At 40.1% G+C, this 16094-nt stretch overlaps 1 protein-coding gene across 1 annotated transcript in view; it reads left to right on the forward strand.

Moving 5' to 3' along the window:
• The window catches only part of MATN2 (matrilin 2), a 295468-nt gene that overhangs the window by 219839 nt on the left and 59535 nt on the right, over window positions 1-16094 (forward strand). The window contains exon 12 of the mRNA XM_053715235.1: window positions 2335-2748. Coding sequence (XP_053571210.1) covers window positions 2335-2748 — 414 coding nt within the window. The remainder of the gene's footprint in view (window positions 1-2334; window positions 2749-16094) is intronic.

Raw genomic sequence — 16094 nt, forward strand, 5'->3', positions numbered from 1 at the left:
GTGTTTAGACTCGGGGTTCATGTTAGGGTGTTAGGTGCAGACTTAGGAAGTGTTTCCCCATAGGAAACAATGGGGATGCGTTAGGAGCTGAACGCAGCTTTTTTTGCAGGTGTTAGGTTTTTTTTCAGCTCAAACTGCCCCATTGTTTTCTATGGGGGAATCGCGCACAAGCACGTTTTTGAAGCTGGCCGCGTCCGTAAGCACCGCTGGTATTGAGAGTTGTAGTGGCGGTAAATATGCTCTACACTCCCTTTTTGGAGCCTAACGCAGCCCTTCTGTGAACTCTAAATACCAGCGGTATTTAAAAGGTGCGGGGGAAAAAAAGCCAGCGTTAGCTACGCGGGTCGTTACTGACAAAACTCTAAATCTAGCCGTTTGTGTTTTTGTACAGAGTATCACTCTCTGCTGCTCTTTAAAGGAATGTACAACTCAAAATATGTTTTGTATATGCAAAATGTGCAAATACTGCTGTCATCTAGTGCTCAAAAGTGTATAACATTGGAAAAAGCTTTGCTGCAAAATGGCTGTTATAGATACATAGATGCTGCTCAGCATAACTAAGTAGGCTCTTCAACAAAGGATACCAAGGAAACAAAGTAAAATATGGAATATGAAAGATGGCCAATGAGAGGGAGAGGAGGAGTCTTAAATACATTTGAAAAGGTGGCACAGCAGGGTTAGTCTTCATTGGTGAATGCTACAAGAGTTAGCCAAAAGATTAGTATTCTTCATTCTATGGGGTCAATTTATCAAGGTCCGTATGGAGCTTGATGTTCCGTGTTTCCGGCGAGCCTTCAAGCTCGCTCGAAACAGAAGTTATGAAGCAGCGGTCTAAAGACCGCTGCTCCATAACCTGTCCGCCTTCTCCGAGGCGGCGGACAGAAATCAACCCGATTGGCCACGAATCTGCAGGGTGTGGTATTGCACCAGCAGTTCACAAGAACTGCTGGTGCAATGATAAATGCCGACAGCGTGCGCTGGATGTGCAGTGGACATGATACACTACATTGCATCATGTCCTGTCGCACTTTAGTAAATTGACCCCTAAACCTCTCTCCTTGGCACACTAAACATTGCACCTTAACAGTGCCATGTCTGCTTTCAGCATAATTCCTCTCTGCCAACTGAGATTAGTAAATTCACATATAAAAACTGCTGTTATTATTAAAATGTACAATGTGGAATCCCTTAACAGTACTGACAATACTAGGTTTTTCCAATATTCTTTCAGATGTTCTTCAGAAGAAAAACAGATGTAAACCCAAGTATAATATAAATTTATTAACCCATACAGAATTTTGATTTGAATTAAGGGTAGTTTTGCATTGGTCAGTTGGATCTTTTCTTTAGAATTTAACACTCCCCTGGGACCTTATTTGAATTATTCATGTTCATACAAGCTCTGTATACATTGGAAATAGAAGAGATTATAGAACATAAGTGAAGTCTGTTGGCAGTATTACGACACATACTACATGACAAATAGCTTTTATACATTAAAATGTGCTGAGTTTACTGGTTTCAGTATGTGGATGCCACCTTTGCCCCAAGTAAGTTTGTGAAATTTCCGCCCTACTAGATCTGCCTATGTCAACTGTTAGGCACTGATGTTCACAATTCACAATAATAGCACTGACCTCACACATGTGGAATGGGCACAAATTCTCCTAGACAAACTCAACATTTTTGTGGATGATCTTACCAGAAGAGTGGCAACTCTTAAAAAGTCACAAAAGGGAGCCAACTCCATACTAATGCTCATGATTTTGGAGTGGAATATCCAATAAGCTCATATAGAAGTAATGTTCAGGTGGCAACATACTTTTGGCCATATAGCGTAATATATATATAAACACAATTATATGGAGATTACATCTTCCTATTCTTAGTCAATTGTTAAATTATGACTTCTATTTTCTTTGGGGCTAGGACGGGGGGTTGGTGTATACTATACAGTGATTTAGTACTTTACATTAAAGGGGACTCAGAGTGATGTAGTATATAATCCCAGACTGAATAGCAACAGTGAATACATAAAATCAGTAACCAGAATGGTTCCTAATTTATCAAATTGAAAATAATGAACAACCCTGCATACATTTGAACTTATAACGATGAGGTGCTAAGGTTGACTGAATGATTAAATAACCAGTCTTGCAAGCTATATTTTTGCCATTTCAGATACATTGTGGTATATGAAAACAAATCTCTAACACAGCTATATATTGTTGTGCAAGTTTTAAAAATAATTGTATGGGCAAAATGATAGCTGCCTATTAGAATGTGAAATACATGCTTTCAAATTATATAGTGTTTTTCAATATTTGTTTTCAGGATGTGGTGAAGGACCAGTTGATCTGGTGTTCGTTATTGATGGATCAAAAAGCCTTGGAGAGGACAACTTTGATACAGTGAAAGAGTTTGTAAATGAGATTTTAGATTCCTTGGAAATTTCACAGAAAGCAGCACGAGTTGGTTTAATACAGTATTCTACTCATGTCCGAACAGAGTTCACTATGGCACAGCACAGCTCTGCCAAGGATATTAAAAAAGCAGTTTCACAAATTAAATATATGGGAAGAGGTACCATGACTGGACTTGCCCTGAAGCTTATGTATGAGAAGAGCTTTACAGAAGCACATGGAGCAAGGCCAAAATCCATGGGCGTGCCTAGAGTGGCGATTGTTTTTACAGATGGCCGAGCACAAGATGATGTATCTGACTGGGCAAGCAGAGCAAAACAAAATGGTAATTTTATGATCATTAAATATAAAAAGTTAGATATTGCTATTTGTATAGTACAGACTGTGTTAATGATTCATTCTTACTTAAATCTAAATAAATGTCTTGAAATAACCGAAAAGTATTTTTCTAGTGTAAGGCTTATGCTCTGAGATGAGATCTTTTTCTATTTGTTGTAAGCCACTATATAGTCGAGGTAGTTAAAAAAGCCATTTTTTCTCATTTTACAGTGACATGAGTGAAAAGAACCAATCAGACTTGAGACAGAAGGGATCATTGTCAAAACTGATCCATCTGTAAACAAATAAAAGAAAGTGTATACACCCACAACCACACACACATATTTATATATATATATATATATATATATATATATATATATATATATATATATATATATATAGAGAGAGAGAGAGAGAGAGAGAGAGAGAGAGAGAGAGAGAGAGAGAGAGAGAGAGAGTCTAGGCAGAAAATGGGAAAGAGGAACATGGTGGTCTTTGTTGCTGTCTTTAGGTGTTGGGGCTCCTCTGGGTGTTGGAGGGATTGCATTGTGGTATATCATGTAGCTTGTTCTGTGAATATTAGTGGGTTTCTTCTGGGGGTGGAGTAAGATAGTGGGCTGGGGTTTTGAGTGGGACCAGAGAGAATAGGTTTATATGTGGGGATTGGCATGATTAGAGTTTAGTTTATTGTAAGGAACAATCCTTAAACCTGCTACCTCAACTCACTAACATGACTGCTCCAAGATGTGCCGCATCCTACTCTCTCTTCAGGCTCAGACTAAAGTGAGTGCAAACTGGAAGTGGCAGAACCACTCCACACACTAATACTGGTAAAGAATAGCGGTTGAAAACAGTTTTAAGTAAAAATATAAAAACAATCTGTTATTTAAAACGTATATAAAAATGTGTGACATAGATAGTGCTTTCCAGTATGAAATAAAGGTTTGTTTTATATATCTCCTAAAACCAATGTGCAACCTTTATACTTTAAAGCACTTGCACCTATATAATAAAGATACAAGTGTTTAACTCTCTGTATTCAGACTCAGATAGTTGTAATAATGATCTATCCTTTGCTGAGACCTCTATGCCTGGCCTGTGTAAGAAGATACAATCACTGCAGACAATCCTTGTCAGATAGCTGAACTCACGAATACCTTGTCCATCCACAAAGTTGCTTTATTCTGAATATCAGGTTATAGCAGATAATAAAATACAGCAGATGAATGAATCAAACTACAAGGGCGGAGCAATACACAAAAAGGAAATGCATAATAGGTCAGAGGTAAGATACTATAGAAAACAGGTGCATTACCAAAAAGGGTCACTAGATGGCAGTACAGAATAAATATAGGGAAGCCTTAAGAAAAATGGCAAAATAAATATATAATCTCTTAACTATAACAACATGAATATTAACAAAGGCTATGTAATATTCTATGCCCCATTGAGGCAGCACACTCCCCGTCTAGCATAGTAAATGTCACTATTTAAATCATAACGGAAGTTATGCATAACAATGTAATTTGCAGAGATGTCTTGAAGACATGAAAGATATAAGGAGAACATACATATAATACAAGAACAACTATAATATAAGACTTCAAGTTGTGTCAATTAAAGTTTGAGATTCTTCCATCTTGAAGTCACAGGAAGAATCCAACAGCATACATAAGTAAGTTCAGTCTCCAAAGGGCAAGAGCAAGATAAGTTCCGTGATCGGTCTGATGAAAGTTTTTATAATCCCTTGTCTTGCAACTTTCACCTCCACCTTACGCACCTTTCCAACATCACTAGGAATGCTCTTTACAATCAGTCCAATGGGCCATTCAATTCTTTCAGCTTGCTGGTCCTTGAGGAGAACGAGCTCTCCAACCTTGATTTTAGGGTTCAGACGTTGCCATTTCCTGCGTCCTTGCAGAGTGGAGAGATACTCCATCTTCCAATGATTCCAGAAGCAGTTGGCAAGGTGTTGTACTCGCTTCCACTGATTGTAGCACAGATTTCCTGTTTTAAAGTCTCCAGGTGGAACAGGAACAGACCCAAGCTTCTGGGTAAGAAGAGTAGCTGGAGTGAGGAGAGTTGGGGCCTCTGGAACTACAGACACTGGAACAAGTGGTCTTGAATTGATTATGGCAGATGCTTCTGCCAGGAAGGTGGTTAGAATCTCATGGGTGAGTCTTGTGGATTTCAAGTCCATAAGCATGGAGTCCAGTATTTTACGTGTGATACCTATCATTCTCTCCCAAGAGCCACCCATAGGAAGAATGAGGAGGATTGAAAATCCATGTACAGCCCTTTTCAGTTAAAAGGTCTTGAATTGGCCTAGAGTTGAGATGTAGCTTTCGACAGGCTCCAACGAAATTAGTTCCACTGTCAGAACTTAATGTTTTGACTGGTCCTCTGATGGCAAGGAATCACCTTAGAGCATTTATGAAACTTGAGGCATCCATATATTATATTACTTCAATGTGTACTGCACGCACACTCATGCAAGTGAACAGCACTGCCCATCATTTGCTATTTGCTTGGCCACCTCGAGTTCTGTGTGCTGTTAACATCCATGGTCCAAAGACATCCAAACCATCATGAGTGAAAGGTGGGTCAGTACTTAACCTGTCAGCTGGCAAATCTGACGTTTGCTGTTGCTGATGTTTACCTCTTAGTTTACAGCACTGAACACAGCTATGCAGTGTAGCTGTAATCTGTCATTTTGCTCCTATAATCCAAAGGACTGCAGCTCTTATGGCACCCTCTGTGAAATGTCTACCTTGGTGCTTAACCCCTTCATGGTAGTGCCGTATGAGCAAAGTGGTGATGTGATTGGGAGCAGGTATAATGAGAGGATTCTGTTCTTGACCTCCCAACTTAGCTTTGTTTAATCGTCCTCTAACCCTTCACATGCCATCATCATCAATGAATGGGTTCAGGTTAGCCATTGGACTGTTTTTTGGAATGCCCCTCTTGTCACGGATACATTTACTTTCTGAGCCAAAGACATCCTGTTGTACACTGCGCATTATGAACAGTTCACTTTCAGCAATATCTTTTGCAGAAAGAAACCTTTGGCACACGTGCCAACCTTGACAGTGAGCATCTGTGGGCTTTGTGTGAAAGCAGTGGTACGTACAAGCCTTGTCCACTTGGAGAAACGTTCAAAGCGTTGACAGCCCAAGACAAGTCTTTGTTCAGTTCTGGTGACAAGGGTTTTTACTTCAGGATGAATCTCTGGATTGTTGTCAGGTTCTAGAAGACTGAAGACATCACCTGTGGTTTCTTCTGGATGATCCAGCAGGAATTCAGGGTCTGTTAACCAAGAAGAATTTGCAAAGACATTTGAAGACACCGGCCTGGTGGCATGATCATTGTCAAAGATTCTTTTCATAAAGGCAATGAAATGGTCCTTCATTTCAGGCCTGTTCTTTAGTGTTCGTTGAAGTGAGTTGAATCTGGATAACGCCTGTTCATGATTGTTTGGGAGTTTGACCCTTGCAGCACGAAAAGGCAATGGTGCAACCCAGTTGTTAGTCACGTCCTTGAAGAATTCTTTGTCCATTACTTTGATGAATTCTGTGTCTTCAACTGACAAGGCTATTTTGTTGTCATCACTTGTAGTACAAAACACTGTGGTACCCAGATTGTCATCACAAAGTATAGGAGTAACATTGGGTATTTGGATGATGTCAGGATGCTTCTCCCTTACTTCATAATGATGAGAGCACTGTTTGAAGTGGGATGCACGTCCATTTCCTAATATGTATGTTTTGAAGGAGTGGATCTCAGATGACGTACGCATACTATTCAAGCATACATCGCCCACTATCACCCAGCCTAGATCCAGTCTTTGTGCATAAGGGGCATCGTCAGGTCCATTGCACTGCTCGCGTACTTTATGTACTCTGAGAATGTCTCTTCCTAGCAGGACCAAGATTTCAGCATTCATGTACATTGCCGGAATCTCATCAACAAGGTGCCTTAAGTGAGGATGGTGATATGCAGCCTCTGGAGTAGGAATCTCTTCCCTTTCGTCTGGTATCTGGTCACACTTGACTAATGTTGGTAGGGGTATGCCTTTGTTTCCTTTGATATGAGAGACCATGAATCCATTGGCCCTTCTGCCAAAGGCCTCTACACGACCAGAACAGGTTTTGAGAGTATACGGTGTTGCATGACCCTCTATATGCCAAAGATCTCAAAGAATTTAGGCTTAACCAGGGATCTGTTGTTCTGTTCATCTATTATAGCATACATCCTAGCAACTTTCTCAGGTTAATCCTGTGGGTAAATCTTGACTAGACATACCTTGGCACAGCATTTGTAGTCTAAGCCTTCTCTACAGACTTCTGTGCATGCAGAGGAAACACTCGCCGTGACTTGAGCTCGACTTTGTTGCTCCCCGCCATGAATTTAGACAGGGTTTGGGGCAGTTAGCTGCTGTGGGTTGTCTGGAAGTGGAGTAGGATGCATAGCTGTAACGTGTCTGTCGCTACTGCATTCTGTGCACTTTATAACAACTTTACAGTCTTATTCAAAGTGACCATAAGAAGCACAACACCTGAAGCATACTCCAAGTTTCTGGAGACTCTCCCTGCGCTTTTGTAAAGTCTTTGCCCTAAGCCCACGACATTTCTTAAGCGGGTGAGGCTTACTGTCAATAGGGCACTGATGATTAGGGTCTTTATCTCTCTCGCCCGATTCACTCTGGTGTGCAGGAGAGGATACGGGTGGTGAGATGTCTGTCCTTTTAACAGATATTGCTCTATTAAAGTCTCTTCGTTTAGCTGCTGTGTTATCATACCTTGATGATGTTGGTGAGGAGTGTTTTTCAATATTTGTTTTCAGGATGTGGTGAAGGACCAGTTGATCTGGTGTTCGTTATTGATGGATCAAAAAGCCTTGGAGAGGACAACTTTGATACAATGAAAGAGTTTGTAAATGAGATTTTAGATTCCTTGGAAATTTCACAGAAAGCAGCACGAGTTGGTTTAATACAGTATTCTACTCATGTCCGAATAGAGTTCACTATGGCACAGCACAGCTCTGCCAAGGATATTAAAAAAGCAGTTTCACAAATTAAATATATGGGAAGAGGTACCATGACTGGACTTGCCCTGAAGCTTATGTATGAGAAGAGCTTTACAGAAGCACATGGAGCAAGGCCAAAATCCATGGGCGTGCCTAGAGTGGCGATTGTTTTTACAGATGGCCGAGCACAAGATGATGTATCTGACTGGGCAAGCAGAGCAAAACAAAATGGTAATTTTATGATCATTAAATATAAAAAGTTAGATATTGCTATTTGTATAGTACAGACTGTGTTAATGATTCATTCTTACTTAAATCTAAATAAATGTCTTGAAATAACCGAAAAGTATTTTTCTAGTGTAAGGCTTTTGCTCTGAGATGAGATCTTTTTCTATTTGTTGTAAGCCACTATATAGTCGAGGTAGTTAAAAAAGCCATTTTTTCTCATTTTACAGTGACATGAGTGAAAAGAACCAATCAGACTTGAGACAGAAGGGATCATTGTCAAAACTGATCCATCTGTAAACAAATAAAAGAAATCACCGGTGATAACGCCTGTTCATGATTGTTTGGGAGTTTGACCCTTGCAGCACGAAAAGGCAATGGTGCAACCCAGTTGTTAGTCGCATCCTTGAAGAATTCTTTGTCCATTACTTTGATGAATTCTGTGTCTTCAACTGACAAGGCTATTTTGTTGTCATCACTTGTAGTACAAAACACTGTGGTACCCAGATTGTCATCACAAAGTATTGGAGTAACATTGGGTATTTGGATGATGTCAGGATGCTTCTCCCTTACTTCATAATGATGAGAGCACTGTTTGAAGTGGGATGCACGTCCATTTCCTAATATGTATGTTTTGAAGGAGTGGATCTCAGATGACGTACGCATAATATTCAAGCATACATCGCCCACTATCACCCAGCCTAGATCCAGTCTTTGTGCATAAGGGGCATCGTCAGGTCCATTGCACTGCTCGCGTACTTTATGTACTCTGAGAATGTCTCTTCCTAGCAGGACCAAGATTTCAGCATTCATGTCCATTGCCGGAATCTGATCAACAAGGTGCCTTAAGTGAGGATGGTGATATGCAGCCTCTGGAGTAGGAATCTCTTCCCTTTCGTCTGGTATCTGGTCACACTTGACTAATGTTGGTAGGGGTATGCCTTTGTTTCCTTTGATATGAGAGACCATGAATCCATTGGCCCTTCTGCCAAAGGCCTCTACACGACCAGAACAGGTTTTGAGAGTATACGGTGTAGCATGACCCTCTATGCCGAAGATCTCAAAGAATTTAGGCTTAACCAGGGATCTGTTGTTCTGTTCATCTATTATAGCATACATCCTAGCAACTTTCTCAGGTTAATCCTGTGGGTAAATCTTGACTAGACATACCTTGGCACAGCATTTGTAGTCTAAGCCTTCTCTACAGACTTCTGTGCATGCAGAGGAAACACTCGCTGTGACTTGAGCTCGACTTTGTTGCTCCCCGCCATGAATTTAGACAGGGTTGGGGGCAGTTAGCTGCTGTGGGTTGTCTGGAAGTGGAGTAGGATGCATAGCTGTAACGTGTCTGTCGCTACTGCATTCTGTGCACTTTATAACAACTTTACAGTTTTTAGCAAAGTGACCATAAGAAGCACAACACCTGAAGCATACTCCAAGTTTCTGGAGACTCTCCCTGCGCTCTTGTAAAGTCTTTGCCCTAAGCCCACGACATTTCTTAAGAGGGTGAGGCTTACTGTCAATAGGGCACTGATGATTAGGGTCTTTATCTCTCTCGCCCGATTCACTCTGGTGTGCAGGAGAGGATACGGGTGGTGAGATGTCTGTCCTTTTAACAGATATTGCTCTATTAAAGTCTCTTCGTTTAGCTGCTGTGTTATCATACCTTGATGATGTTGGTGAGGATGATGAGGCAGGCAAGTTGGGTTAGCAGAAGCTGAAGCTGGGATTGTTTCTCATCCAGGCTTGATCGCTGATGAACCTGCAAAAATATGAGAATGGAGGAAAAGATACGTTATAGTCTCTTTTGTATCTTGAGCCCTGTTGCGCCCATTTCTCTTGCAGGTTGCATGGCAGTTTAGACACCACTGGATTGACACCATGAGCAGTGTCCAGGAAGCTTAGTCCAGGTAGACGTGGGTCTGTCTTTGCCAACTCTAGCTCCATGAGGAGGTCACTTAGTTCTTGGAGCTTGTGATAGTCTTTGTTCCCTATTTTTGGGTCTCTTGAACAGAGCGCTTTCTATGGCTTCAGGGCTACCATAGGCTTGCTCAAGTCTTGTCCATGCAGCAATAAGGCCTGCATCTGGGTGGTCAACATGTAACGTTCTCAGTCTTTAACACGATCTGCAGATTCTGGCCTCAGCCACTTTATGAGCAAATCGAGTTCCTCCTTGGTTGTAAGGTCGAGATCAGCAATAGCAGCCTTGAAGGTTGATTTCCAGGCCCTGTAGCTCCCTGGACAGTCGTCAAACCTTGAGAGGCTTGTGTTAATGAGCTCACGGCGTATCATGTATCTGGCGAAGTCAGTCAAGTCTGATCTCTGACTCTTTGGTGCCAAAGTAACTTGAGGAACCCTTTGGGTGTGAAAGTTCTCTGGTGAAGAAAGGTGAAGTTTACCAGGATAAAATGATGTTGCAAGAACATTCAACTGTGGTATAGTCTCTAAGGCTTCTGCTGGCTGTGGCTTGAGCTGCGGCTTGTCACTGGAAGTCACCTTATTGTCAATGGGAGGTGATGCGGTTTGCTGCTTAGATGCACTTGTGTTGTGGATTTGAAGAGGCTCAGGCATTTGGTGCTGAGAGGTCTCTGTGTTGAGATTGAGAACGATGGTGTTAGTAGGAGGCACAAGAAATGACTCTGTATCGTTGCAAATATTATGCTTTAGCACGTATTTACTAGTGCGTTCAACTGGGTCTTCCAGATCTGCTGGGATATGGCAATCTGAATTAGTACTTTCTCCCATTGCTTGTTCAAGGACTTTCAGCCTTGCTAGGGCTGCTGCTTCTTCCTTTTCCATTTGCAGAACCTTTATTTGGGCTTCTATCTCTGCTTCCCTTCTGGTAAAGGAGCTTTGTGCTTTTTTTTATTCCGCATCAGCACGGGCCTCTATTAGCTTGTCTCTTAATGTTGAACTTCTGGAGCAAGAGGATCTAGAAGAACGTGCAGTGAGCTTAATTGATGTGGATCTATGAGATCTGGTCTCCTGCAGTCGAGCAATGCGGAACTCTGCCTTTTCTTTAGCGATTTGCACTAAGAGATCTCTATGTTGGTCCAGTGCATCAGTCCTAGTCAGTTCTGCTGAAGAGTCCTCTATATTAAAGTCCTGTAAGAAGGCTGTGTATTTTGCAGACAGCCGCTGGTGGCGTTCATACGCAGCAGATAGGTGATCTATAGAGTCTCTCAATTTGGCTGGTTGATCATTAAAGTGTGACAAATCTGACATGCATTGTGAAATTCTGTCCCATAGGTCTGACAGATTGCTGGAGAACTCATCTCTAGTGAATTCATAGTTTTCTCTGAGTTTATGTGTCAGTTTTATTGTACGTTTGGGTCTTACACTCTGTTCAGCAATATCTGCAGGATCTGTTCCCTGTACGTCTGCGGGTTCAGAGGGATGATATACCTGCGTAGGTTCGGCTATAAAAGAGTGCTCAGAGCCTTGTCTAGACATTTTTTCAAGTTTTGCAAAAAATGGTACTGTCTCTTTAAGAAGACAATCAGCAGCTTAGACAGGTGGGGTAACAGTTCAATGCAAAGAAACAGTTTTCAACATTCAGATGAAGTGCAGAAACTTGTGCGACCATGTGCTTTCACAAGATGGAGGATGGCCCTGAGCTTGATTGCAAATTAGACACACACATATACATAGCAGGCTGTAGGAATTCTATACAACTTTTGACTATTCTGACTCAGATAGTTGTAATAATGATCTATCCCTTGCTGAGAACTCTATGCCTGGCCTGTATAAGAAGATACAATCACTGCAGACAATCCTTGTCAGATAGCTGAACTCACCAATACCTTGTCCATCCACAAAGTTGCTTTATTCTGAATATCAGGTTACAGCAGATAATAAAATACAGCAGATGAATGAATGGTTACAGTATTTAAGCGGTCAAAAGTTGATACTGATCGTAGCTCGCAATGTAATTAACATGAGTGCTTGTTACATGAGGCCTGTTAGCTGCAGCCATGACACAGGAAAACATCATCAAACGACAAGGGCGGAGCAATACACAAAAAGCAAATGCATAATAGGTCAGAGGTAAGAACTATGGAAAACAGGAGCATTACCAAAAAGGGTCACTAGATGGCAGTACAGAATAAACATAGGGAAGCCTTAAGAAAAATGGCATAAAAATATATAATTTCTTAACTATAACAACATGAATATTAACAAAGGCTATGTAATATTCTATGCCCCATTGAGGCAGCACACTCTGGGACAGATCATTTGTGTTAGATCTGTCTATACTAAGTTGTTGTTTTTCTAATTTAGCTTTACTAAAGGATCAAAAATAAATTGTTATTGCAAGACAAATCATACAAGGAAATATATAACGCTGAATCATTTTGAATTTACCGATAAAAAAGAAATTAAACAGGAATATAGATACGAAATATTAACTTAATTAATATAGCATAATATGTCCAGATAGAAGTACACACATGCATGTAGCACAATGCTTCTGAATGCACCTTTGTAATACCATCTGTCTCAAGTAGGGTTTATACTTATACTTATCTTATGAAATACATACTATACATATAGAGGCCAATTTATAAACAGCCAAATGTAGCCAAATACATCTGTTTCTGCGTGAGTCTTCAGGCTTGCCGGAAACAGGAGTTAAGATGCAGCAGTCTTAAGACCGCTGCTCCTTAACTTGTCCGCTACCTCTGAGGCGGTGGACAGCAATCAGCCCAATCGCATACGATCGGGTTGATTGACACCCCCTGCTAGCGGCCGATCGGCCATGAATCTGCAGGGGGCGGCATTGAACAAGCATTTCTAGTGAAATGCTTGTGCAATGATAAATGCCAACAGTGTATGTTTTCAGCATTTATCGATGTGCCGCGGACATGATCGCTACAGCGGATCCTGTCTGTCCACACATTAATAAATCGGCCCCTTAGCCACCAATCAGCAAGCGCTACCCAGGTGTTCAACCAAAAATGGGCCAGCTCCTGAGCTTAAATTCCTGATTTTTTAATAAAGATACCAAGAGAATGAAGAAAAATGTATAATAGGAGTAAATTAAAAAGTTGCTTAAAATTGCATGCTTTATCTGAATCATGAAAGAAAAAATGGGTTTCGTTTCCCTTTAATATGAGGTGTAAATATGTAAATATTTCTAGTATTTTGAATTATTCTTTAAATTAAACAAAAAAAAAAAAAAAAAGAAAAAATACTGTGCCATCCAGGAAACAAATGCTCCAATAGCAGGAGATAACCTTAAAACCCCAATGCCACACCTCCATTTACAGTGGCTATTGAAAAGAATCACCCCCCTTGAAAATAGTCACATTTTGTTGCTTTGCAGCCAGAAATAAAGACAGACACAATTTTTGATTATCCAGTTGTAATTACTCAGTGCAACTTATACCATCCAAGTGAAAGATATAACACCAAAATGTAAATCAAAAATAAAGACAATTCAAAAATAAAATCACTGAGTTGGAAAAAAGATCACCCCCTCCTAAAATTACTTGTAAACTCAATCAGGTGTAGCTAATAACCTTCTCAATTGCACACAGAAAGACATTTGACCTTCAACTGTGATCAGCTGTGGGCATATTGATTAGCTCAGCATGAAAAGAGCTGTCCTGGAGCATCTCAGTCCCTGGTAGTGCAACTGAAGCAAACAATCAACTATAGGTGGCAAGGCACTGTCAAAAGATCTCCGGGATAAAGTTGTGAACAGGCACAAGTCAGGAGATGGATACAAGAAAATATCAAAGGCTTTATCAATGCCTAGAAGCACAGTGAAGTCTATTAGGAAGGAATTTGGTACAATGCAGACCCTCTGTATGAAAAAGCCAGGAGGAAATTGGTCACAGAGGCTACAAAGAGGCTCACAGCAACTCTGAAGCAGTTACAGGAATTTATGACAAAGAGTGTTCCTTGTGTGCATGTGACAACAATATAACAAATTCTCCACAAATGTGGCTTGTATGGGAGGGTTGCAAAACCACTCCTCAAGACAGGCCACATGCAGTCACGACACATGGAAAAAGTTGTTATGGTCAGATGAGACTAAATTTTTTTTATTTGGCCTCAACAATAAACGATATGTCTAAAAGGAAATCCAATACTGTACAGCTCACCATCCAAATAACACCATACCTACAGTAAAGCATGGAGGTGGTAATATCCTGTTATGGGGGTGTTTCTCTGCAGCAGGCACTGGAGTACTTGTCAGGATAGAAGGAATAATGGATGGGGCAAAATACCTTCAAATTATTGAGGAAAATATGCTGCCCTCTGCAAGGAAGTTGTCAATGGGAAGAAGGTTTACCTTCCAACATGACAATGACCCAAAGCACACAGCAAAAATGACCACACAATGGTTGAAGGTGAAAAATGTGAATGTCCTTGCATTGCCTAGTCAGAGCCCAGACTTAAACCACATTGATTATCTGTGGCATGACTTGAAGACTGCAGTCCACAAACGGTCACCATTAAATGTAACAGAACTGGAGCAGTTCTGCATAGAAGAGTAGGCAAATATTGCACAGTCTAGATGTGCAAAGTTAGTAGAGACATATTCTAACAGACTAAAGGCTGTAATTAAAGTAAAAAGTGTTTCAACAAAATACTGACACAAGGGGGTGATGTGATTTTCCAACTCAGTGATTCTGTTTTTGAATTGTCTTCATTTTTGCCTGACATGTTGGTGTTATATAGTTCACTTGCATGCTATAAGTTGCACTGAGTAATTACAACTGGTTAAACAAAAACTGTGTCTGTCTTTATTTCAGGCTACAAGGCAACAAAATGTGATTATTTTCAAGGAGAAAAATTCTTTTCAATACCCACTGTAGCTTCATCAAAAAAAAAATATGTTAAAGTGTTTAGACAATACTTCTAATTTGAGGTGTAAATATCAGGTATTTTTAATTATTCTTTCAATTAAATAAAGAAAAAAAAACTTTTAAGAATCTTGTCTACCCAGCCTTTAGTACATGGGGCCTTTAGAGTATGTACTCACTGGTCTTAAATTATAGTATTCCTATACAAGCATTACATATTATCCAGTAGTGGCATTTCACGGCTTATTAACCTCTACTTCAGGCTAACCACATTTATGTGGAAAACAATTTAAATTGTGTAACATATAAACCAAACACCAATCACCAGTAATACATAAAAAATAATACCTTTGTATTGGCTAATCCACCAAAGATTCAAATAACCAACTCTTACTGCCCATTATAAGTACTTGTATAAACTTTGTCAATCCCCAAATATTCTGCTCTCGCTGGATGTTGGAACAAACAAGAGGTGTCCCGATTGGACCGGTATTCGTATTGGCGCATCAGTGAAACGAGAGACTGTTGCCAGTGGTCGAATTGCCAAAGCCTAATAAGGGACAGAATCGCAAGAATAAATATGCTGTAAATTCACAATGTCTGAATAAGCTGACCAGCGTTATATAAAATGCCTCTGACTGTGAAGTCATCATAAATTATCATAAAGGGCCAAAACATCGTTAAACATAGTACATGTCTAGCCCCTAAGATAAAAGATTGATTTGAGCCATATTAAGACTGTGCCTCCTTAAAAGGACCCTAACTCCAGCGTATAGTCAAAGGCTCAGTGTATATAGTATATTACCTTTATATGTGCACATCTAATTGGTCTTTGTTGACTAGGATATCACATACTAACTTGAAGAGATCACAAGGAGTCACACTGCAATAGATTTCCCTTTCACTTGATAAGTTCCTATGGGATATATCTAAATTAAGAAGGCTCTTTTTATAATAGAAATTGCCTAACTGGAGCTTACATGTACAGAGACAGTGTCTGTCATAGTCATAAATATGTATTGATTAAAGAGGAACTGATTTATATAATAATCCAAACTTACAAAGATTAACTGTTTTCAATACTGGAATACAGGAAGCTCCTCTCTCTGTGTCTCAAAGATATATATGTTATAGGACTATAGCATTGGATATCCATTTTTTTTTTTCCTAGGACGGTTCCTCAGAGATGTACCTGTAATACAAAAGCTTGTATAACTAAAGTTGTTTTATATCTGTTTGATATTGAAGACACAGTAGTATTGGAATTAAGCTGTTCTGAGGGACT

Source organism: Bombina bombina, chromosome 5 (assembly GCF_027579735.1).
Source record: "Bombina bombina isolate aBomBom1 chromosome 5, aBomBom1.pri, whole genome shotgun sequence".
NCBI classification, from domain to species: domain Eukaryota; kingdom Metazoa; phylum Chordata; class Amphibia; order Anura; family Bombinatoridae; genus Bombina; species Bombina bombina.